Consider the following 26,424-nt stretch of genomic DNA (forward strand, 5'->3'; position numbering starts at 1 on the left):
ACGACGTCGCCCTGCCAACCAATGCAGGTGTGCGTCCAATCCACCGGTGGCTGCATTAGAGTGCCACAGCTTACAGTAGACGTGTGGACTCAAATACTATAGTATGAAAAAATATCAAATCAGACCAAGCCAAATGTGGAATTACAGAGTGTAGTGGGACTGAGACAGGAACTGTGATCAAGAATCAAGATCAGGATCAAGAATAAGATCAAGAGTCAACATCAGGATCAAGAATAAGACTGCTTCTTCATGCTACAGAAGCCCAGTGGAGTTTTGGTGTGGCTTCTATGGAATGTGCAATGCGTATTTGTCAAAAACAAGCTGTGGCAAAAATAAATCACAACTAAAACATGACGGTAATTTCCAGAACATGTCAAAGAGAGCAGGATGTGGATCAGTTTAGCTCCTCGGCATCTAATAAGAAAAGTTAAGGTCGGCAAGCAGAAATCTGTTCCCAGATCATAATGCCTGTGTGCCAAGAAATGACAGACCACTCCCTTTATCATGACATTCCAGTGTAACATTACGTAACTGACCCCAGGCAATACAACCTCTTCCGCTGCTGTGGATGTGGCCTACTACATAGAAACTTCTGAAACTCACAGTTACAGTAAACTGACAGTAATTTGATTACTGGTACATTTTTTAAAATATGGTGATTACTCACAGGCTTATATTTTAGCTTAGCAAGGATGGAGAGAACGGTTGCCATGACGGTTATCATGCTGTCGCAGCATCAGCACCCAGTGTCGCCTCTTTCATCTTAAAGATCTCAAACCTGCACTGTGCTCCTGCTCTGGGTGTGATTTGAGTCTTTTACATCGCTCACTTGCAATTTGTGAGTTAAAGCAAATGTGCATTTGTGAGATCTTTTCATTTCGTTCCCTTAGGCACATGTGTAGTGATAGCTTGATTTTGCATGAATTTCCTTATTTTAAAGGTAATATTGCTCATTTGAGTCATTTACCAATAAATAATATTTATAAAATGTTTTTTTTATTCTACGAAGTTATCTAACATCGATGCAAAATAAATTTAGCACAGCTTCTCTGAATCATCCAGGCCACTAGGTGGCCATATGATGGATAGCTGACAGCCTTTAAAGAAAAAATGAGTTTCATTATGTGAACAAGAATCCTTTGAAAAATTACTAACAGCAACTTTAATACTGATTTGGTGTTTATTTCATATGACTTTATACACCAAATTTGTGTCATTTCTTGCAAATGTTATTTCATGATAAAGTCTTAACTTTCAATCTATAATAAGTGTTTTAATCAATAAATTCTAACAAAGAAACCCAATCAATACCAATCTAGAATATTTACACTGGTGATTTGACTGATTTGACAAGATTGGGATTAGGTGTTCCACAGCCAAGGGCCTTCTCAGCAATGCTGGATAGCTGGGGAACAGATACAATTATATGGATAACCTTGTTTTATATGGATATCTCATGTGCTGCTCATGTGATGTACAGGAGGTTGTGGGAAGTTGTTGGTGGCCACATTGGCTGACACTGTAAATGACCAGTGATCTGATTCTCCTTGGCAGCATTAAGAAGCACTCCAAAAGTAACAGAAAGTAATCAGATTACATTAACTTATTATAGTAATCCTTTGGATTATGTTACATATGCATATTTTTGAGGCAATCAGTCATCTGTAACGGAATACATTTTTAAAGTAACCCTCCTAAGCCCGCTTCTAGAGACATTGTTCCCAGACTGGTAGGTGTGTAGGAGATAATTAGGTTGTTATTGCAGTGCGGATCACAAAAACAAACCACATGCCTTACGCACTGTGCTGCTCGTGTGAGGAGCACAGCAGGTTAAGTTCTCACAGCTTCAGCCTTGCATGCAAACAAGTTTCAAAACACGACCTGATGAAACGTATATGTGTGGTTACAAAAGGTGTGTTGCCAAATATCTGGTATGTCTGTTTCCTGAAACCGCACAGGACCGGCTGTTATAAACAACCCTACGTTCAAAACAGCACCTCCAGTGAACAGCAGACATTTCATACCAGTCAACCTGAGCACGTGCTGTTTGGCCCTCTGGTTAATACGGCACATGATCACAGCAAGCGTGTTATACACTGTGCACTAAAGAAAAACAGCACGTGGCTTAAAGTGTCCTAATCAGGAGGAAACGATCTGACCTTCAGCTACAGTGTGACACCAGGCCATGCCGCAGTAACAGGGATCACACGATTGGACGGGGCGTGACACCCGGGGTGAAAGCCCTTTATCCAGCACGCTTTGAGAGACTTTTACACTGACAGTCATAAGGAAATCATAAAACCCTCCAAATGTAAACATCAGAAAAGCTCATAACAAATAAGCAATAAAAGCTAAAAATAAAGACCCACAAATGAAAGTAAAAACAAGAGAAGAGCACGATGCAAGATTCAAAATCAACCTCTCAGTCTTCACATTGTCACTTGCATTATCATACCTATCTAATTGCACGGTGGATATAAATAGGGCCGATATTTGTTCCCAGATACTAAAGAAATATGCTACTGTACTTGAGCTGAGCCTGGAATTCAAAACCTTTGAGCTATGTCCTCAGAGATAAGAGGCACAGGGGTCAGTAAGTTTGTGCTTTGTTTTGGACCTGGTGAAACATTCCATATATTAACAGCGTCTTATCAGTTCACGAGAGGACACCATGGCACTCTCCAAGACCACATCACGTGCCGCCACTCGGCTGAGCTCAGCGGGGGTGTGTAACCTGCTGAGGAACAACCTGCTATCTCAGGTGTAGAGTGGATCAAATCAGGTGTCTCCAGACTAAATCTCTGTTCTCTCCACAGGAAGCACCGTAAATGTTCCCGTGTAGAATACCCTGTTGGTAAATTCCAGCTTCTACTCGGTGTCAGTGAAATAATTGTGTATTAGCAGTATAAAGTAAATGAAAATACGATAGATAATTATTGCATTGCTGTACATTCTGTTGAAATAAAACATTGTTATTGTTGTCATAGTTATTTATTGTGTTCTAACGAAAGTGAAAAAACAAAAAGTGAAAAAACGCATCCTTGCCTTAAAAAATACAGGTGTAAATATTTTCATTACAAAGATCTGAAAAGAGCATGTTTCCATAGAAACCACATCCCCCTTTTTTTCCCGTGTTGTGTCGGACAGCGAGGCGCCTCTGCTGGGGCCACAGCTGGGCGGCCAATCACGGATCGGCAAACCCACACAGACAGCGGCATCGTCGTGCACTCTGGCAGAGGACACCTTCACCTTCAGCTCTGGCAGGAAGTCATGCTTACGAAGCTTTCTGAGATTTCTGTACACGGTTTAGGAAACAAACATTTCAGATATGGGTGTCCGTGACCTCACAGTATTTGCGGGGCAAGTGCGTGATTGGCACATACCGTTTTGATGCTCAAATGAATGCAGACCAAATGGGCCATGACAGTATAATAAGCATTCTAGGCGTTAATGAGGAAAATTAGATGTTTTCTAGTAATGGTTCCCCACCCCCCTGGTAGGAGGTGTATTTTAGTGTTTTCTGTGTCCTAACACAGCTGACTTTTTTGGTTTTGAAGTAGGCATGTCAAATCACAGAGAACCACAGACATTTGGAGGATACAGAGAGCAAACTGGCATCTTTAAGCCCATAAGCCCCAACACCCCCTCCATGTTGGCTTCTGTGCGCAGGAAGACTGAGGCACGGAGAGGCTCTGCCTATTGTTTTGACCTCAAAGTCAGACGAGCTCATCTATTAAGGCAAAACACGCAATGGGCGACCATGCCTGTTTCCCCATGGAGAAGGATTTGTATGCAGGTCGATGGTGGCCAATCCTGTTATCCAGCTTTGAAGAGGCTCGACTGACACGATATCCACAATCCTTTGGACGGCAGGCACTCCAACTGCTTGCCTGTGTCTCGACTAAAGCTGCTTGACAGGTCAGTAGCTGACCTTTCCTCCCCACGCACTCCCGTTTTAAAGGTGCCGTAAGCAGCATTCAGTGTTCGTACCTGAAATAGGAGGGGGGGGGCAAATATCTTTTAGCGTTGACTGCTCTGCATCAGCAAATGGCTGCAGAATGTTAGCCGTTGACCGTTAAGCTCGTAACTCAAGAAAAAACCCCCGTCGTTTGCTACGATCCACTGGATCAACATGGATCCTTGTCCATTTACCTCAGCTCGAAATGTACCCCTGTGAAGTGATAAAGAAAAACCCAAAGATGTTCACCGTGGTTTTAATGGCGCACAGTCACATTGCAGGCACGCTTGCGGGGCGTGGATGTTGAGTGGACTGAGGAAAGGGCAAAGTAAAGCCACTTCTTGTGGGGGGATGGTGATGACAGGGCTGGATGCAGCTGTCTCAGTAATCGGCTCCTTCTATTGACCGCCATGTGCCTGTAAAACACCGAGAATAATAACATGCAAGGCGTCCATTCAGACGTCACCTTGACAGCACTGGCCTTTCAAGATTTCAGACGCTCTGTGGGCACTGACAGGCCAGACGTGTTTACAGTTTTGTTGCCTTGTGAGGCAATAATAATAATAATAACAATAATAATAAAAATAAACGTTACACCCACAGTGTTGTGCTCAGGGATGAATCCCGGCTGGAGTGGACCTGGGTAGTTCACAGCATGAGTCACTCTGACAGCTAGGTCTGACAATAAATGTAAAGCACAACTCTTTAGGGGAAGTGAAATCCACAAGTGATAAGTGACTTTGTTTTAGATTAATGGAATTGAGGTATTTTGTTCATATGGAGAATGTATGCAGCTGTGTAGGGACTGGGTTTATCTGCTGTTCAATTAGCTGAGTATTTTATTTTTATTGAGATTTTTGTCTCTGGAACATAAACTTTTTAATGTAAAACAAATAGGTCCAGAGTCTAAAAAAAATCTCTTGTTAACTTGACCTACGTTTAAGGTTAAGTGATATTTTCAGCAACACTGACATAGAAAATAATAAAGCAGGACTGGTTAGAAAGCAACAATACAGCAGTAGAGAAACCAAGAGTTTGCAGCAGATCTTAGAAGACTGGAGGATTTAGGTCAGATTGAACCTTGTGGGCCAGTAGCATCACTTTGGCTGAGGCTGTAGTGGCCAGTGGTTCTCAAGGACCCTCCAGGTTTTTTACTAGCCAAAGTTTTGACCTCTTATCGTCAATTAGAGACTTCGTAATCCGTACTCTAGACCACCACTTTCTCCACACTTCAAGAGCAGAAGAGGCTAGCAACTAGGTCAAGACTTTTTGGAGTTCACTGTAAAAAAGAACAGGAGAAACACAGTTAAAAGTCAATAATTGGCCTTCTCAAACAATTCACAAGGCACTAAACTGCCAAAGTGACAAATAATCCTTCTCGAGCTTACGCTTATCCCCAATTTTATTATGATTTGAAAGTTAGCAAGATAAATCCAAAGGATTCGTAGCATCAACAGGTTTCTTACAAAACATTAACAGTCATGTCAGTCACACACCTATGATGTGGAATTGAACAGGATTCATTCAGTTAATGGACTGATACAATTTGTTCAGTGATGAATCTTCACATTATGAAAAAGAGACCTCTTCTTTGACTTTATGTAGCTAGCAGGTGTGAGGCACAGTCTGATGACGACTCTCTTATCCCCTTTACTTATGTTTTTGGTCGTGTGTGTGTGTTCACCTCAGAGTAAGTTTATCTAAGACATCATTCTTGACTTTTTCTTGTAATATACACTCAGTGGCCACTTTATTAGGTCCACTTTGCTAGTAGCAGGACAGACCCCCTTTTGCCTTCAGAACTGCTTTAATCCTTCATGGCATAGATTCAACAAAGTAGTGGAAACATTCCTCAGAGAGTCTGGTCCATATTGACATGTTAGCATCACGCAGTTGCTGCACATCCATGATGCGAATCTCCCGTTCCTCCACACCCCAAAGATGATCTATTGGATTGAGATCTGGTGACTGTGGAGGCCATTTGAGTACAGTGAACTCATTATTGTGTTCACGAAACCAGTCTGAGATGGTTCGCGGTTTATGACATGGTGCATTATCCTGCTGGAAGTAGCCATCAGAAGGGTACACTGGGGTCATAAAGGGATGGACATGGTCAGCAACAATACTCAAGTAGGCTGTGGTGTTGACTCGATGCTCAATTTGTACTAATAGGCCCAAAGTGTGCCAGGAAAATATCCCCCACACCATTGCACTGCCACCACCAGCCTGAACCGTTGATACAAGGCAGGATGGATCTATGCTTTCATGTTGTTGATGCCAAATTCTGACCCTACCATTCAAAAGTCACAGCAGAAATCGAGACTCTTAAATCACCTTTCTTCCCCATTCTGATGCTCAGTTTGAACTGCAGCAGATTGTCTTGACCATGTCTAGATGCCTAAATACATTGAGGTGCTGCCATGTGATTGGCTGATTTGACATTTGTGTTAATGAGCAGTTTGACAGGTGTACCTAATGAAGTACTGAGTGTAATATGACCGTAGTCAATGTTCATTTTGATCGGAGTTAACTTTATAACAGGTTAGTGTTAGGACATTTACTTCACAAATAGGATCTATTTGCTTGCATTGGCTTTGTTAGTATAGGCTTGGAGTTATGTATGCAGAATAATGAAGTGTTACTCATTGGTCTTTTGTATCCTTGACCACATAGAACATGTGACTTCAAGAAGCAAAATTTTGCACTTCTATCATGAAATCTGCTATTTTGTACATGACCACAAACACAGTTGTATGCTCCGAGTTACTTGTATAATATATAAGATTATGTAACTCATACGATCCTGATCTATTCAGTAGTCTTGTAGTAGGTTCCAACATTATTGCGAGGCCTTTATTTTGAAGGACGTTATTAAATCCAAATCACCACATAAATGTATCATTCTGTAAGCACGCTTTATGCTTTACTTTCACGTTTTGACATGTACCTAGACATTTCTTTGATTACATTTGATCCAGGGCAGCTGTTAAAGAAGTGGGATCAAAACGATAGGTCGGGGGCACCAAATCTCTATTTCTGTTGCTAACGTGCGCGCCTAACGTTCTGGTGGTGTTGCTCCTAAACCAGTCTATGGATCGTGTGATGTGGTTGACCTTTTTGGTGACAAAATGACTTAGTTCCTTAAAAATGAGCAATATAACCTTTAAAATAAGGGTTTGAATACTGTTGTGGAGTTCCACGAGGGCAGGACTGGACAGGAAGCGTTTGGCTTTATGGTCTTCTATTCTTGCTCCGAGAAAAAAAAACAACAATTCCGATCAAGCACGATAACAGTCTGCTCTCGATTGTTAGTTAAGAAGGGTGTGGGACGGGACTCTGCGCACGTGCACATGTTTACAAGCTGGATTTGCTCCTGTTGCCGCCCGCGTGCGCGCTCAGCGTCCACGCCCCCGTTGGGATTCCTTCAAAGCGCGTTTCTCGCTTCTCCATGGAATGTTTTTCCTGCGTGCGGAAAGAAACGTGCACACACGTGGGCGGGAGAACGTGGTCGTGGAGAGTATCACGTTACACGACGTCTGCAGTCAATTAGGGGCTGGCTGACTTTAATGCACGTGAGCCGCAGATGCTAATTTACAATAATTGTAAATCCATCTCTCCACGTCTTGCTCTGAAGTACACCCCAAGATCTCATTAAGATACATTTAAGAGGCCTTTAAATCTCCTTGAATCAAACCCAGGATGAATGTGATTTGTCCCCCGTTGATCAGCGCTGCTGCAGAAGACGTCCCTACTCGCAAAGCAAACAAACGGAAACGAGTGAAAATACGCGTTGGCTGGACAAAACGATTACCTTAATGGTTTCATCCCCACTGCATTATTAAAACCTTAAATTGTTCTCAGACTCGCGTGCATTACTCGCGTGTCCATTTTCAGTGAACGTCTATCACACCGATTAAATGCAGCGCTCACTTAAAGACTAGCTCTAAAAGAACTATCATTTTCTCTTGAGAATATAACTCAATAATGCTAATCGTCTACCATCTACCTAATATCTCTGGGAGTTCACTGTAGATCATGTGCGTTTGTAAAATATGCTATATACTTGATATATAAAATTAATGAAAAAAACAAGCAAATGTATTTTTTTAATAATACTTTATTAATAATAATAATAATAATAGTGATTCTGAGTAAAGTTCTGATTGTTTCTGTGATTGTTGTTTTATGTGATTTCTAAACGTGCTCTGTATTGATCGCATTGTTATTCTGGCACACTTTCATAGATCTTATTTACTGCTCCTGTATTCATCTAACCCATATGAAAAAAATAAATAACACACACCCTTGTTTTGTGACAATTCAGGACATCTGAAAAGCTACAAAATGGGAACATGCCTTTCACACACTCTAGGGTCACACACACACACACACACACACACACACACACACACACACACACACACACACACACACACACACAACTCATTATTGAGATACTTGCTATATTGTCTCTGAATCTGCTTCCTGCCTAATGATGTGCATACTATTCATCCAAATGTCAACAGCTGGACAAAAACTGCCCAGTCTGGTGATGACAAACCTCTCCCGACAGCCAAAGGACCGAAGGTGCTTTTAACGCAGTTGGTTTGTTTCATTGTGTTCTTTCTTCAGCCTTTCAGACATCTTTTCATTCATTTCCCTCCTACATCACATTTACTATTGTTTCACACCATTCAACTGCACTTGAATTGATGTGCTGGTTTGCACAATTGAATGCATGCTGTATTTATTTAGAATGATGTCTCTTCTCCTCCTCCTCCTCCTCCTTCTTCTTCCTCCTCTTCTTCCTCTTCTCTCAAACCTACAGCAGAATTCGTCTTTGAGTATCACAGCTCCCAGTCAGTATGATGTGATAGGATCAGCCTCATTTAGACTGATGTAGTGTGTTTGTAGGCATGTTTGCATAATGCATGTGCGTACGCTGCCATGGCGACTAATGGCATCCTCATAGACGGGAGCCGTGTTCTGTCCAGAAGCATAATGGCTGATCCTTACGATACGTAGGTGTGTGTATGGCTGTAAGTGTGGGACCGGGTGTAGGTGTGGAGTGGGTGTGTATATGGGTGTAGGTGTGGGAGTGTGTGTCTGCTTGCGTGTGCAAGCATGCTTGCATAGTTTTGCATATAAAATATAGCACCAACTACATACCCGTGAAACTTAGTTGGATCAGAGGGGTTCTGTCTCCTTTTTTATTTGTTTTTATTGACTTCAAATAACGACTCTGTCTTGTCAATCTTCAACAGTGCAAGCACTCAAACCGCACAAGGCCTGTAGCTGATCCTTACTGCTGTCGTTTCATTAGAGATTCATTACGGGTGGCCATTTGACAAGCAACTAGGAAAGACCAATCGGTCTCCAGCGAGCTGTTAGAGTAGATGCTGGTAATGCATAGGGAAAAATCTATAAGTGCTTATCTATATGTTTCCCACATGTAGTGGAGCTGCATGCGTTGCTACAGCAGCGGAGTGGAGGCTGGAGAAGCTCGTGTGGGAGTGAACGTGAGCGTGATCTGTGGATGCTCCTCAGAGGATCAGAGCATTTGCTGTGTCGCCTTAAACACACATCAATGTTCCTCATTGATCACGTGTGTAACCAGAATACAGACATACAAACGCACAAGCATGTGCAAACGTAGACAAACACACACCTGCGAGCTCACACAGACATACGTCCAGACCCACACACACACACACACACACACATATATCCAGACCCCCCCCACACACACACACACATCCAGACCCACACACATACACACACACACACACACACACACACACACGCTGTCCGCAGGCTATCATCTTGCCTCATTTGCATACCCAACCACCTGCCAGCAAGTGATTTTCTGGACTGTGCCATTGCTTCCTGACAGGGGGGAAACCTAAACACCCCCCCACACCCCACCACCCCCCACACACACCCAATCCCTGCACCCTCTGCACCCTCTCCACTCTCATTAATATGCTGCTGGTGTACAGCTTTATGACACGCACCACTGGCTGGCCGGCCGAGTCAGACAGGTGATGGCCTGTCTGCTCACCACCATCTGAGAACCTCCACAGCTCCTTGTTCCTGCCTTTGAGAGAATCGGGGCCCGTTTGGCTTGGATCCCTCAGCGTGCTACTCTTCTGTGAAAGCAGAGGTCCTTATTAACCTCCAGCCAAGTTAAAATCTTTACATCTTTAACGTGGTTAGCATTTAAGAACATTAAGCCAAAGCCATTATAAGACTAAATATTGCCCAAATTAAAGTCCAAGCCACAACAATACTGTTTTGAAGCAAAGCTTCTGTCAATATACATAATATTTATCATTACATCAGCAATGCAAAAATTATATTAGTTCAATACTGTTATACTATGACTGGAATAGAAAACAGATATGATTGTTTCCACATAAAAAAGCCTTAATATTCTTTTTCATGTCTATGCAATGGACACCAGATTTTGCTGTGTGGGTTCTCTGTTGTAACACACTCTAATTGAACCTAAGAGCCCTAAGAGAGGGTGGACATATTTGATCAGCTCAGACACAGCTTGTTATTGTTTTGTTCTCATTTGGCCAAAACGTTCTCGACCTGAAACCAGTGCTGGGTGCCAAAGGCCGACGTCTCCTCAGTGTGTGTTGCACAGTGGGGCACCCAGGGGTTTCCGTGGAGACTCCGTGCTGGTGTGGGACATGCCCAGGTGATGATGTAATGTTTACACAGAAGCACAAAGAGGGAGGGGCTGGCGAGGGACCTCGTGAGCTGGAGACCACACACAGCAGAATGATATAGATGCAGAGAGAGAGAGAGAGAGAGAGAGAGAGAGAGAGAGAGAGAGAGAGAGAGAGAGTGCAATAGATACTCCACACCTCTGCTGGCTTTGTAGTGGCCTGTTGTCTCACAGCTCATAGGCCTTGATATGTAGCTCCTGCAAACACTCACTGCATGGCCATAAGAATCCTAAAGTCTTCAGCAGTTCGTAGTGTTCAGGATACGCTCAAAACAGAAGACCTTATCATGGAAATAATAGCCAAATAAATAGGACACTTGGTGTACAGTTGAGCTGTTTTCAAGCCCTGAGGTCTATCTGATTACCTAGATCTAGATTTCAGTTAAAATAGGATACAAGATACTTGTGGAAGTAGCCATGAACACTTCGGAACTGTATACTGCAGAAAAGGTGTCCGGTTATTTTACATCTTTAACATCTTTAGACAAAAATGGAGTCATTGGAGCCATGTTACCTGCAATTTTACACGCAAAAGTAATTGAAGTATTCTTTCCCACTCCACTAGATATTTCCTTATAAGATAGGAATTGAAGAGAATCAAGAAGTTCTGATTCATGATCGGCACTCAAAAGCAGTATTTTGTTTGTTTACTTAAAATATTTGGAAAAGCATGTGAGAAAACTCTGAACTTTGAACTTTGCCTTTGCACTGGGAGAAAGTGCTGAGGTTTATAAACCAGTAAGGCGATAGTGACATTCAATTTGTGGCAACAGTTATGGTTTCCAGTAGTACCAGTTTTATGGTTACCAGTAGTAGCAGGTCTGGTAACAGCACAAGACGTGCAGCCTGAACATGATATAAATGACACTTAGATCTTTATCTGACCCTAATGCCACCAAATAAGTCGAAAATATACACTTGTGTTCAAAGGTGGCCAATTTAACAACGTGAACACAGCCAAGTCACTTTTAAGAAACAATCATTTGGTGCTAACATGCAGGAGAGGAAAAAATCTTAACCGTGCTCCCCAATTTTAAACTACGTCCTTTTGATTGGTGTGAAACTGCCCACTGTGTGAGTGAGGCAGAGGATTCAGCATGTAACCAGAGCACAAGTCTTTCTTCCCATAATGTTGCATAACACTACACTCCTGAACAACCAAGGTGACCGCACGTGAACCCGCATGCACACGTTGGACGCTAAGGGACTGTGGGAGATTATAAGCCTTTGTGTGTTCATTTGATTACCTAGAGTCTAGAAAGACACAAGGAATTTCGGAGTGTCGCGTTTAAAAAAAACGCGTTTATCTAACTTGAACGTGCGCTCATACGGATTTGCTTTTGGCTGTTACGTGTTACATGCGTGCAACGACGTGGCTTTTGTTTGATTCTGTGTGCGCGCGCGCGTGTTTTCGTCGACCATCGCTCCACCACGCGCCGCGTCCGGCGGAGAGCAGGAAGGGAGCCATTCGCACTCTATTAACTTCCTGCCGGGCCCTTTGAAGACGGGGGAAGCGCTTCGCCAGACCTCATACTGGCTTATAACCGGGATGGCGGATGGTTGTCGCGCTTCGGAAACGCGGCGCTCCGCCCCAGCTCGAGTCTTTTCTGCTGCTTGCCCAGCAGGAAGTAATTGGCTGTCTTGTTTACGGGGGAACAGCGTGTTCCTTCCTGTTAGCCCCGGAGCTAACTAGTACAGTCTGAGCATGATGAATATCCTGTGTTGTGTACTAACCTAGTTGGTGTTTAATAAGCTTTAATAGTTGTGGCTAGCAGTTAACTTGCTTCTATTTGCAGGGTATAGTGCTTATTTGTATGAAAATAGGATTTAAGTGAAAGTGAAATGTAAGTGAAGTTAATGAAACAGGCACCAAGTATGTTTTTCTTAAATAATATTTTTATTTAATTATTGCATGTTACTATCCTCTCAACACAAATAAAATATATATTTAACTAAGATACTTTAAATGATTTCTTAATAGCATTATAGCATCACGGAGAACACAGTATATGACATTTATACAATGGAAGACAGCATGTTCAATAAGATCTATATATAAGCTTTTGAAAACACTGTTAAATTTAAGTTCCATAAAGCAAATAAAAAGAAAGTTTCCAAAGTTGGAATAAAGAAATGAAAATGTACAAATAGCATTAACAGCATTTAGTCAGTTGCTCTGTAAATCTTTCAACAAATATATTAACAGAGTCTTTATACATTTGGTTCCTTTTTGTAAACTAATTTGCTTTGTGTGTAAATATTGCATATAAAGAAAGTGAAGGGATGGTACCTAAAAGCATGATCTCCCCTAGAATCAAGTAGTTTGTAGGATTACTTAATAAAGTGCCTTTAGGTAACGTGTCTCTGTTTATGAAGGCTTTTTAAAGAATCTATGGTATGGGAGGATATCAGCATTGCTGCTAAAATTAGTTGAAGGTTTGTTAGCTGAAATACTAAACATTTTTCACCAGTGCACTTGGCAAAAAACAAAATAAAAAATCCGTTGTTTACTTTGCCACTTACTTTAGATATTTTCAGATAAATGCTGCTAAACTTCCAGTATTGAAAACGCCATCCGCTAATAATAACTTTGTACACAGTTCACAAAATTAGTGTTGGAGGAAGGAAGGGGGGGGGGGGGGGGTTACTGAGAAATGTTAGCTTAGCAGTTTTGGTGCAGGTATCATTCTACGCCTCCTTGGGTTGTTCATGAGTGAATTACGGGCTCTACATTCGAGTGTGTCATGTATTACAATGCGAAGTTGCGCACAGAGTTGCAAGCAGCAGCCACCACAGCATCTCAGCTGCCCCTGGGGCTCCTGCACGTCTGCCCCGTTGCTGAAGATACCAGACGCACCATCGCTTAACCCCTCGGCCCTCTACTATTTTCGTCATAACCTCTGAAGACATGGATGAGGGGAACTGAAAGTGGAAGTATACATAAGCAGCTATGATGCTTGGCGACATCAGCAGTGATTTCTGGGGTCTAACTATAGCCACACCTACCATTGTACATTAGAGCACATTATATAATTTTATATAATTGGTATAATTGGTCACAAAAATAATATTTATTTCTGTACTAATCTCTGTGAGGGTAGGCATTCATTATGGTGTGCAATAAACATTTTATGTAGTTGTAAAATTTGCATATATTTCTATGATAATTGGCCTCTCTCATTCAGGTATTCATTAGTCAGTGTGAAATAAATTAGGCATTTACAAAAAATATAAACCAGATACAATAAGTTTATATTTGAATATTTTTCATATCCTGACTTTCCAAAGAAGTACAGTTTTCAGTAAATCCTCTTATCAGTGAGACAGTAAGGCTTTTGATTGGTCATTTAAGAACACTAAAATTTAAGAACCAGAAATCAAAATCATAAATTTGCATTAAATCTTAATTTGTTACACCCATTCTTTTTTCCTGAGGTAGGACTTGTAGCAGTGTCTTGGGTCACTGTTAATCAATGAAATAACATTTCACTATTTCTACTAGGTATAAATAAATAAAATATTAAATATGTACCTTTTAAAGATTTGTGTCAATATTAAGTAAATATTATAGATTCTGCGTATGGTTTAAGGTGTGGGTGTGTGGTGTGGGATTGGGGGTTTGTATTTCAATCTTCAGGGTCAGCCAAATCCATTAAGGTGTTATGACAATAACAGAAAAGTATACAACATACATGAGTCAACTCTGTGACCATCGCCACTTACAAAGCAGCAATATGCAGTTCCTGAAGGGCAGAGAGGATCGCAGAGACACCTACTCGCAGGGGCGTTCATGTTTAAAGTGTCCAGCCCAGAAGGCGCTCACATATTTAGCCCTCTGGAACTCAGGCGAAGAGTGATGGTCATAGGTCAGAGTTCATTTACAGCAGCACGGTTCAGCCATAGCGAAGGCCACCACCTCCGGTCACAGTCACGGGTTTCCGGTACCAATTCCCATAAATCCCACGTATCAGTTTGAGGATGACAAAGATCCGCATGACGATCAGTCTGAGGGAGACATAAAGATAAGACATGATGGTTAGAATGTGCAATCCTTCCTTTAACCATAAACCCTACTTATTATGGGTAACAATTCCATAAATCAGAGACAACGCATTTTACGTAGGACCCGTTATGAGAGCCTTTTAGGTAAAAGTTCAGGAGCTGGACTTCTTTATCTATGTATGCTTGCAATTGCGTTATAGGATCGGACCTTTCGATGTTTGCCCATTCGTACAGAGTGTGTGTGTATGCATTCAGAATAACAGCTATGCACACACCTCAAATTCAACCTCCACTTTACCCAGTCCAGGTATTATTCTGTTGCTCTCTCAGACATTACAAAATCACGGCCTTACGGCTTAATCCATCAGACCATTTTAGCATGCCTATTCAGTCCCATAATTCACAGAGCATTTGCCCACCGTTAGCCTCTCCCACCGACATGCAGTGTTTATCGGGGATTAACCCTTTATGCACAGTCATTTTTAAACTACACTCCAATTTCAACCAATCAACGGGGCAGGGCAGAGGAAGCAAGAGCAGCTACCTGCTACACTGACCAGCTCCCATTTACCACAGATGGACTAATCCCAATATAATTCCAATATAATCCCACCGGGATTACAGTCACTGAGTAAAGGAATGGATGAAAGCTTCAGATCTGGCAGAGTGGGGAGTGGGAGGAGGCCTGACTCGAGTGGACGCCCCGGAGAGCAGTCATTACATAATCTGTCAAACCAAGAATAAAATGACTGCCTGAATCCCACCGTTCCACTGAGCCAAGGCTGCAGTCGAGGCGCACCAGCCTGCAGGGCTGCGCACGCATTGGCGCCTGGCAGGCAGTGCAAGAAAAACCAACACACCGGACGATGCACGGTCCTCTTACCCCCCGAATAAGTCACTTTTTTCCCTCCTCCATTAATTTATTCTTTCTATTTATCGCACCCCTTTCGAAAGCGGCCATCTATTCCTATTATTTTGTAGCCACACCCTTTTCCCCGCCCCACTGCCTCCCACCCATGGCGATAGGCCGGTAAGGGAGCAGCTGATGCAGCAGGTTCAGACTGGCCGCCGAGGTTCCCGTGTCCTCCTCACGTGATGGCTAGGACATTAATCCCCAGTCCTGCAAGAGGGCGGGGTGTCACAATGCCGCTTGCTCTGCAGGTCTCCGGCACCATTAAAGGGGCCACGTGAGGCTGGAATGATTCAGAATGTACGCAAACGGGGCCGTGAAGGACACGGGGGACGTTCGGCTGGCCCCTAGCCTTGACCATACTCACGCGCATTTCTCACGCCAGGGGATTCACGTCGTAGGTTTAGGCCAAGGGCAATAGGAGTTCATGGAATGAGGTGGGAGACCAAAATTTTGGGGGTAGGGTTCTGGGGAGGGGAACCGTTCCAGAGCCTTGGACTCCACCTCTGGTGAGAAGGAGGAGTTGAAATTCTTCAACTCAATAACATAAGACACCCAGTTATTCCATAATTGCCAGGTGATCCCCAAGATTCTGCCCCGCTTGCCCCGCTCAGCCTACACGTCCACGTTTGCCCTCGTTGAGTATTCCCGTCTCTCTGGGTATAATTAGCAAGAGAACACGCAGGGTTCCAACAATGAGTCATTCGAGGCCTTCACACTGCACCTGAACAAGAAACTTTCTCCATGGGAACCCTGTACTTACTGCTACCAGTCTACACTGATCACTCAGTGTGGGGAATAATTATATACTGAACATTCCCGCAATCCCAAATATTCCATATTTATGATGCTGACTGGAAACTGAAAGTCAAGCACCCTCTCTCATCTTGAAAGAAGTTTCAGGAATGACACGGACAGTTTTCCATCTTCCATTCCAGTGGGGTACCATTCCAGTGGGGTACCAATCCAGTGGGGTACCATTCCAGTGGGGTACCATTCCAGTGGGGTACCATTCCAGTGGGGTACCAATGCCCCCACTGGTTTTGCTTTTGTTTTTGGTTATTTCCACACAACATTTAGTACTTGCTTGGTAACCAGGTTAGAATGTAAGGCAGGAGGATCTGGAATACGGTGATGGTGCATTGTGGGGCAGGGAAGTCAAGCTACAATGGACTAGCACATGCACAGCACAATGTAGCCAATGTCTGCCAACGTAAGTAATGTTGGATAAAGAGAACCTCCAGCTGGGAAACAGGAGACCATCTGGGACCACCAGGAACCATATCGGGCCATAACATATTGGACCAAGGCTATAGTCTGTGTTCTGTCCCAGCCAAAGGGCCCCAAAAGCAACAACAAACAAACAAACAAACAAAAACTTTGGATTGAGTAAATAAATCAACCTCCTCTCAGTAACAGCTGCAAGGTCCATTTGAACACATGTATGTTTGTGTCAGTGTGTGTTTTGTGTGTGCGTAAATGCCCCTCATCCACCCTGAAGCAAGCTCCTGAACAATGTCTAATCCCCCTCCCTCAAGCGTAATCTCCTTCTCTTGCCCCGAGCTAAATGTGGCTAATGTTAACGGCGTTGCCGCGGTTATCTCAAGCCAGAACATCCCGGCCTAGTTTAGCCTGTGTGACTCTGCATGGGGGCGGGGACAGCCCACAGACGTTTTTTTTTTTTGGCCAATTATTTTTGGGGGGTAACAACACAGCTGATGCTGCAGATTGGGTTACTAGAGTTCTGGCTGGGATAACACTCTGGATTAGGTCTTGGGTTTACAGGGACCAGTGCAAAGCTTTAATGTTGACCCCAAGAAGCCAGTTTGGACTGCCCCATGCAAGCCTGCAGTTTCCCGCTGCCTGAGCAGAATATGACACACACACACCAGCTACTGCCATCAGAAGCAGATAAGATGGCCCGCGCTCCTCACTCTAGCTGCCAGACCCTTCCACAGGCAACCACAGCCACTGGAAATGAATTGAGCTCATAAGAAAACACGGAGAGGGAGGGAGAGAATAAAAATGCAAGCGAAAGCATGTAGCTAAGCAAAAGAACACATGTGGAAAGGAAAGAGAAAGTGAGAGAGAGAGAGAGAGAGAGAGAGAGAGAGAGAGAGAGAGGGAGAGAGAGAGCGCACAAGAAAACAACAGGTCAGAATGATAGAGCTGCACTGAGCATGCTCACAGGGGTGAGCGAGTGCCTGTCTGAAACCTGACCGCCTCTGTAAAAACAGCCTTGCTGGCTGCACACCGGCGTGTTTGTGCGCCCGTCGTCTCTGCCACCCTCTCGCAAATTATGAACAAGTTAGCCAAAACAGCAAATACACGTCTAGCTCTCTCCTTTCCACACTAAACACGCTAGGGTTTCTTCCTGTCACATCTACCCCACTCTACCCCCCCCCGCCCGAGCCATCTCTCCCTCCATCCCCCTCTCACTCTCTGATGGACGAACACTAGCCCCTGTCCTGGGGCCGGAGCAGATGGCGTGCTGTCATTAGTGTATTGTCTGTGCTGCTGCCGTGCCCGATAACGGGCCCGTGGTGTGTGGAGCGGCAGGTGCACTTACACATACACCCACTCTGCCCCACAATCTGCCAAACACACACACACACACACACACACACACACAGAGCCCCAAGAATCTTGAAAGACAGTGAGAGTTTGTGTGTGTGAGAAAGAAAGAAACTCTTCTAGGCTTTTGAGCCAAGTCCCTACGACACCCCTCTGTCTTTTTTTCTCTGTTGATCCAGTTCTTGGTTGTAAACAAGGATCAGTCTTCCCCTGCATGCCTCCAACTGCAGTGAACAGCCAGTGGCCATAACATGCATATGATAGGGCGCAAAATCAAACAAGGAAAGGGTCGTTTTTTTTTCAAATGACCTCGCTGTTGATTAAGGTCAAGGAGCTGCTGGAGGGGTTGGGCTAGCGAAGCACTGACAAACAAGCTTGGTCATAAAAGCACAGCAACAATTGTTTTGATTTGTGCAAACAGTCATCAGCAGATTTAAAGAGTTCAACCCTAATTTATAAGTCAATCTCAAAGAATGATCTGAGACATGATCTTTCACTACAGTCCTGATGATTAAGTATGCAGTGCTGCTGTATTGATTTTCCAGTTAGCCCCCTCAGCTAGCTGAGATTCAGGACTTGAGTACTACCAAAATTCCACAATCCAGCAGTCATACTGACATGAAGACATTAAATGCCTAAGCCTGTAAACGTGTGTGTGTGTGTGTGAGAGAGAGAGAGAGAGAGAGACTGTTAAAACATCTACATTTTCATCTATTCATAAACAAGATGGACAAATTTCTCATCTGCCTTCATAAAATGTTGCTAATCTCGTTCAGATTATGCCCTTCATCCCGTGTATTCCCTGGAATAAAATGTCAACATGGCTGAGAGTTGGATGCTACAGTTCAAACACACATTAGCCTTTCCTAAAGCACTGTGCTTCATGTGCTTTGATTAAAAAAAAAAACATTTAACAAAGACAGTGCTTGTCAACACTGTTCAAGAGAACAAAAGGTCTGCCAAGGGAAAGGAGAGAAAAGGGAAGAAACAGAGAAACAGAGAGAGAGGGGGAGGGGTGAGGAGGAGGGGCAGGGGGGGAGGGGGAGAACTCTTAAGCCTCTCCCTGTGGAAGGTGCTCACCAAAACAAGTAAGTATTCGGTTCACCCAGCAACCTTTATCCACTCAGGCATTCCAAGCGTGAAACCTCACCATTACCTGACGACGACCCATAAACAAACCCCCCCACAACGGCCACACGTGCCCAGACTCTCCCCCCTGTTCACTAAAAACTGGATGCAGATGCACATGTTCGTTTAAAGAGACACTAACCCCCACCCCAGCCATTCCCTTTCTCAGGAGTGATTACGGTCAAAGCAAAGTTAAAACTTCACCATAAACAAGCCAACACCTCTGTGGTGTTTCCACCGTGTTCTTAAAGCCTGCCGGCTGCAGCAGGAGTCATTTTGAGCTGCTGGTGGACTTCATAATATGGACACGAGGGAGGATGGAAACGATTTGAAGTACGTGCCACGGTGCATGGACCTCGGCACTGTTTGTCGAGCCATACTCAAAAACAGCACCGGGAAAGGCCCCAGGCACAGTTCAACCCAGCATACTGCTGAAGCATGTGAAAACATTGCATTGCACACACCCACAGATAATGAAGCTAATAATCACCTGTAGTTTTGCTATTGGGGATATCACTGAAGGCGTGTTTGACATAGGAGACATTCCAACAGATTTTCTTAATGTGATGTACTGAACTAGATGATTCTGAATTGTTAACTCCAACATCTTAAACTAAGAATAAGTTAAGGTGGTACGTATGAATGATTTTTCTTGGTTTGGTGCTGATTTGGTTATAATTCAGCAAATGTAAGCATTTTTCTTGGTACAGCTCAACAGTCTGACCCAATCACAAAATGAAAACAAGTCAGTTCACGAGCTCTAAAACAACCGTACTTTCCCTTCCAGTGTACTAGTAACGTGCCTTGCTCGCGCGCATCACCCAAGAATAGCGTTTTTCAATAATTTATATGGGTCCTCATCTTTCCATTCAAGCTCCAAAACGCAACGATAAACACACTTACGTCGAGAATTAGTCCGATTTATTTACGTTTATAGGGATGGCGAGTGCAAGCGATTGGAGGTTCGCTCTTTCCTGCAGTGTCATAGCTGCTACGCACTTGGGTTGTTTACCATCGCACAGCCCCCCGAGTTCGTCACGTTCGTCACGTTTCAAATTCCTCGGAATTCCTCTGAATGAAAAACACGTCCTTATCGGCAACAACAACTTCCCGGCCTGCACAAGCGAATCCCGATACAAACTGTATGCGGTTTGCGTAACGAATTACATAATTAAACCCGAAATCATTTGCAGTCGAATTCGAAATGAATTCAGATGTACTTTGTTTTTTTTCTTCTTCTATGCAACCGCATTTTAACGACCATTTAATTTCTAAACTGTAAACGTTCTGTATAAAAAGAAAGCAATAAATTAAAAAATATATATATATAAGAACAGTATACACTTAGGAATCAAAACCTATTTTGCATATCCCAAAATGTCACTTAATTTTGTTCATTTAGCATTTGACTTTTTAATATAGGATACACTGATGAGCTTAAAATACACAACTGTCTTGTAACTTCAATACATGAAACACGTAGAACTGAATTCAAGTCCATTTAAAATGAATCAGTACTGGACAATCAAGATGTCTCCTTCATAACATTCACACCTGCTAGCCAATGGAGCCCTACCCTATATGGTGCATCATCTCTTAACTGCCAGCAGTTTGAACCAAAACAACAACACGTCAGCAGAACTCACCTTTTACAGTGGTCGCTGTCTCCTTGAATCCCAAAGACACATATGGGCTGGCATGTAGTCCATTAATTCCCCCTTTGCAGCAACTGACAGTCTTGAAGCCCATCATGTTTTCACAGTTGCCCAGCTCTCGGTTATCCATCAGATTTAAGGCGATATAGTTGAGGCCATTTTGATACCCAGCTGAGGTTTCTCGGCACATGGGGCTGCCATATTCCTCATCAGAACCCTCGCTGCTCCGGACCGAGACGTTCTCAACAGACGCAGAGCTGTGCCGCTTGGCACTGTGGGCAAAGCTGGGGAACACCGGCGTAACTGTGGTGGTGGATGAGAAGGTCTCCGAGCTGTGACGTCTGCGGCCATGAGGGTCGGCGCGGATCACCTTTGCCCCTCCATCGGGGTCCACCGAGGGATTGGGTAACAGGAATGCCCCTAGGCCTGGCACGCCCTCATCACCCAGAGTGAGCCTCTGTACCCTGCTTGCTGGGCTTTCTCTACCACTTTCCTCATTCTCAGAGATGCAAGGAGAGATATGGCCGCCACCAAACGTCATCTTAGCATAATCATCTTTTCCTTTGCCAGGTGGGCACGGAGAGCTTCCCTCCCTGCCGTGGAAGTATGTCCCCTCCTCAGACGGGCAGCTGGTGAGCTCGGGCAACTCATGCAGGGTTTCCCCTGATTTTGGGGAGTGCGAGTTCGGGTTAAGGTTCATGTATTCAGAGAGGGGGGATCTCCGTCTGATGCCACCAAGGCTGGGTGACGACCCCTGGATCTCCGCTGAACCCAAGGGCAGCTGGTACCGGGCGGCATCTCTGAAGTCTATGTTGATGTACTCCCCTGGGCTTTTGGGTTCAGAAGGGAGAGGATGCTCATTCATGCTCGGCAACATCTTCAGAGTGTCCAGAGACAATCTGTTGGGTCTGTTGACTCGTGGTCTGTGCACCAGGCCATCGGTCCGACTGTACCTAAGTGGAGGCAGGGTGGAGAGGCTGGGTGATGAAGGCCCAGTATTTCCTGCAGACATGGCGTAGTATTTGGACTCCTCTGCTGGTCTGTGGCTTTGAGGGCTCATTAAGACATACTGATCTTCACCTCTTTTAAGCCCCTGTTTGTTCGAGCAGGACCCCAGGGAAGGAGAGGGCCGCTGTGCTTGCTCACACCCACCACTGAAGTAGTCTGGCGGCATTGGCAAGACATACGGATCGACGGGGGACATGTTCATATAGTCCCCATTTGCCGCCCTGCTGTCTGAGCTCTCCAGTGAGGACTTGGAGCCAGACCACATCTTCATGTAACCACTGTCATCCATCGAACCACTGCAGGGGGAGTCGGTTGTGCCTTGGTTGTTTGCAGCCTGAGGGTGGGATCTGGGGTTTATGATCTGTTTGGGAGCAGAGACACTCATAGGACTCATGGGCATGTAGTGGTCGTTTTTGCTGCCTTGGGGTGCCACACCTGGTATCATGGGCATGTAGCCATCATCACCTAGGTTACTGCTGGAGCTCCTGCTGGAGCCAATTTCAACGTCTCCATAGTCCTCAGGGTACGAGACCTTTGGAGAGGCGGAGTGCATGCTCGGTCCAGCGTGCCCATTGGTGTATGCTGCCCTCATTAGCATATACTCATCGAGTGAGGCCGATGACTGCTGGGAGGGGGGTGCCTTTGGCTGTCGTGGCGTCGTGAGGGAGTACGTCCTCTTCCTGTACGACTTCTCCAAGTCTAGTCTCTCCCTGCTGGAGTCACGGTTCTTATACAGAGAATGGCCACATGCGTTCTCCATCATTACGTACCCACACAGATCACTGCCCTCACGAGACGGCGGCGTGCCGGAAAAAGACGAGGGCGTGTTGCTGCGGTTCGGCAGGTTGTACCTTGCGTCTCCTGGGCTGGACCCATAGTCGTCACATGACAGGAAACCAGTGTCGCTAGGAGACCCCGAGACGGAGCCACTGCAGCTGGAAGGTTTGTGTGCCGTGGAGGAGGCACAGCCATTTGTGCTGGTGGAGGAGAGACTTAACAGGCTTACCGTACACGGAGGTGAATGAGACGCAGACATGGACATGGACCTGCTGTGATGAAGCAGTGTGGGTTCGGGTGTCCGGCAGCCCACCGAAACCGTGTTGGACCTGTTCATGTGGTTCCGGCTGCCAACAGTAGGGCTCCCATTCTCCGATATCGTCATGGATACAGGCCGTGCCATGGTACCTTCACCCTCGCTGGCAGTGCGTATCCGGCAGGAAGTAAACTTGGTAACAGGGGACGTGGCCGCCACACTATCCGTCCTTGACCTTCTTACCAGGCCCGTCTGGCTGGGAGGCAGATTGTTCAAGTTTCGGCGGGTGGGTACAGATATGGGGTTCGAGCCCGACGACTGACTCTTGCTCCGCGGCCTGAACTCTGACAACTCTTTCATTGCCTTCATGGCCTCCAAAATAGTCTCGTGTATGTTTTGAGCCACAACAGAGTCGTCCGCCTGCATCCACAGCTCACCGGGTCCCGTAGACGCAGACCTGCCCACCTCAATGAAGAAAAAGCTGTCGGAATGGCCACATCTCCTTATATTCATCAACTGCAGACTTACAGACGCGATCTCAGAGTTAAGTTTCACAAAGCTAATCGACCGGCTCGACAAACACAGTCTGTAAACTCCCGTGATGTTTCTGGTCTGTCCCAGTCCCTTAGATTTCAAATTGACCTGCCATACCTCTCTGTACGCGGCGTTAACCGGCGTGATCATACCGTAATTACCCTCGTCGAAGCCCACCAGGGACGACGCGGAATTGGAGACGGCGCCGTCGTACAGTTTCCCCTCACTCATTAAATCGGTCAGCAAGCCGTGCCAGCTCTCCTGCTCCTGCTCGTTCTCAGCAGCGACGGCGAAATATTCGTCCTTGGTATAGAGCGCGATCAGGTGCTTGTGTTTGGCGTCGGCGCGTTTGTTGATGCTCAGACACGAGTCCAGGGAGATCACTCTCTTCGCGGCGGACTTGTTTCTCCATTTCTTCTCGCTCTCGTAATACTCCAGTCGGGCTGGCGACCCGCCGCTCGCCTCTCTCAAAACGAAAAATCTCCGGTGTCCGTGCTTCTGCTTCTTGAGGTATCCGCTTTTTCTGACGCCGCTTGCGTGAACGTTGACGCTTGATAACGAGGTCCCTCCCGTTAGCGGCGGACTCGCCATCCTTGCGCTTCAAACACACCGACTCACTTTCGACAACTTGGACTTGTCTACGCCTATGAGAAAACTCCGCACAAACTAACGTTGAATAAGAGCGATACTCGTTAGTCGTTGTGGCGCGGTGTCCGCTCTCGACAAGTTCGCGGCGAATAAAAACCTCTTTCGGAATCGGTGAACTAAAGGGGAAAAACAACATGTGACGTTTACACACACGGCAGCTTTGGCGAGAGGAGAAAACACACAGTCATATAAGGCGGCGCGAGCGCCGAGGGGCGGGTCTGCCCGGCCAACGAACGGCGATGCTCATTGGATTCATTGGTCGAGATTAAAGATTGACGTGTAGATGGACGAATCACGTACACGGCGCTGGCAGATCCCCCGTACACAAACCGTCCTTTCCTCCTCTAATCCCAACGCACTCCGAAGATGACACGCTTTACTGTACCCACATACGCATTCGGTGCGCTCGGGCGGTATGATGCATTTCTTCGTCAGACTATCAAATGTACAAAAATAAAATGTCGGAAATAACCTACCGACACTGACTTTTCTCGGAAAACAGTATGTTTCTTTTTCAGAATACCCTGTGCGATAGTGTTTACATAAAAACCTCACTTTGTACCGCGATTAAGCTCCGTAAATGGAGTTTGTACAATGTATTTGAATATATATATTCAATATAGACTATAGTCCTAATAAAGATCACGACAAAAACAAAAGTTACTCATCGTTTGAGCCTTTAAAGCCATCTTTGTAAATTTGACATGTTGTTTACCAGACAGAAAATATGGGCTTAAGGAGCTACGGAAACGGCATTCGCATTTAAATGGGGTAGTTTCGCTTGGACAGATTCTAACGATGAGGCACTCGCGTTTCCATTTGACTGGTCAACTTGGTAAACAGCGAGAAGTCCTGGCACGCTGCGTCTTACATAAGACATATGATGGTCTATTTTTACGCGCTTGGGTGTCCCTGTCCAACAACACTGCCTCCAGCGTTTCCGGCCGTGACTCTGCATTTACATGTCAGCACTGAACCGCTGATAACACGGGAAATAAACTTGTTGAGACAAATTGTTTTTGTTTTTCATTCATTCATTTTTGTTTTTCAACATTTTAGTAGCTAAACTAGCCGTGTGAATCCATTTAGCATTGTACAGACCAATGTGAAAACGATACCTCATCAACGTATATTTCATGTTGTTTATCACATAGAAATTCCGACTTCCGGTGTAGCGAAATACTCAGCATATTTTTTTCATTTTCGCGTGGTAATGTTCAGAATACCGGAATATGATGTGTTGTTTTGTATACCTAGAGCTATTCAGTTACCAACTCCACAACAAGGTAATATACCTATGGGAACTCAGAAATGACGCCACCCCATGGCCAGTCTTCCAAGTACAGTTTTAGGACGCAATTAATTTAATTAATTAAATATTTCAAATAAGTTTAAATATATACGGTTTAAAGTCAGCGTTGTCTTGCCTCTGCTGAGACATTACGTCGCATTTGGGCTATGTTGCAAAGAAATTCGTTATTTGTTGTGACACGCAATGCGCCTAGTATAAACACAGATACGAATTTGCACTATTGCTATAGCTATAACATTATCCTTCTTAAAATAGTATCGTGTGAAGCATCACTGTGTTTGTGGTGATCTAGTGATTCAGTAAAATAGCAAATTCTTAACAGACCTGTTCTCAAAACACAGACAACACTTTGTTCCCAAAAGCAAAAAACAACGGACCCATATTAAAGATTTAGGCATTTAGGCTAATTGTGTTTTGACGACGTACACGGCTGTTAGCAGATCTGCGGATCGAATCTGAGGATGTTTAGATGCAGCTGTTATAAAACATGTACTGCCCCACTATTGTTAATAAATCCAAACTGGCGACTCCCTGGAGCCCAGGAGTGTCCCGCAAGCTACAGCTGCAAACGGATTTGTCCTCTGTGATTGGTTTTCTAATCTGGCCCCATAAAGCAGATTAGTGTATTCAAACAGAAGAACTGATACACAGAAGAACTGGGGCCACAAACCCCTTCTTTGAAATGAGCAGCTGTCTATTATGAGAGTAATACCTCATACCTGCATGTATGCCTCACACATGCACGCGCACGTATGCACAAACACGCACACGCGCGCGCACACACACACACACACACACACACTGGCTCCTTTGTCTATTCCTCTTGTTCTTGTTTGGGACCCTGTGTGTTAGTTGGACACCTGCCTGTGTTTTCTGTTTTTGCCCAGAAATTTTTAATCAAAGGGGCTTAGTCCACACCGCAACAC

General features: G+C 44.7%; 1 protein-coding gene across 1 annotated transcript; it reads right to left on the bottom strand.

The window, feature by feature from the left end:
• Positions 1-12,570: 12,570 nt before the first annotated feature.
• On the bottom strand, positions 12,571-24,466 carry irs2a (insulin receptor substrate 2a). The gene is made up of 2 exons (XM_076983370.1): positions 20,955-24,466; positions 12,571-14,699 (listed from the first exon to the last, which is right to left on the bottom strand). Exons 1-2 carry the CDS (start codon positions 24,127-24,129, stop codon positions 14,695-14,697), a joined length of 3,180 nt encoding a protein of 1,059 aa, XP_076839485.1. The 5' UTR covers positions 24,130-24,466; the 3' UTR covers positions 12,571-14,694.
• Positions 24,467-26,424: the final 1,958 nt, after the last annotated feature.

This window comes from Brachyhypopomus gauderio, chromosome 20 (genome assembly GCF_052324685.1).
Source record: "Brachyhypopomus gauderio isolate BG-103 chromosome 20, BGAUD_0.2, whole genome shotgun sequence".
In the NCBI taxonomy this organism is placed as follows: Eukaryota; Metazoa; Chordata; class Actinopteri; order Gymnotiformes; family Hypopomidae; genus Brachyhypopomus; species Brachyhypopomus gauderio.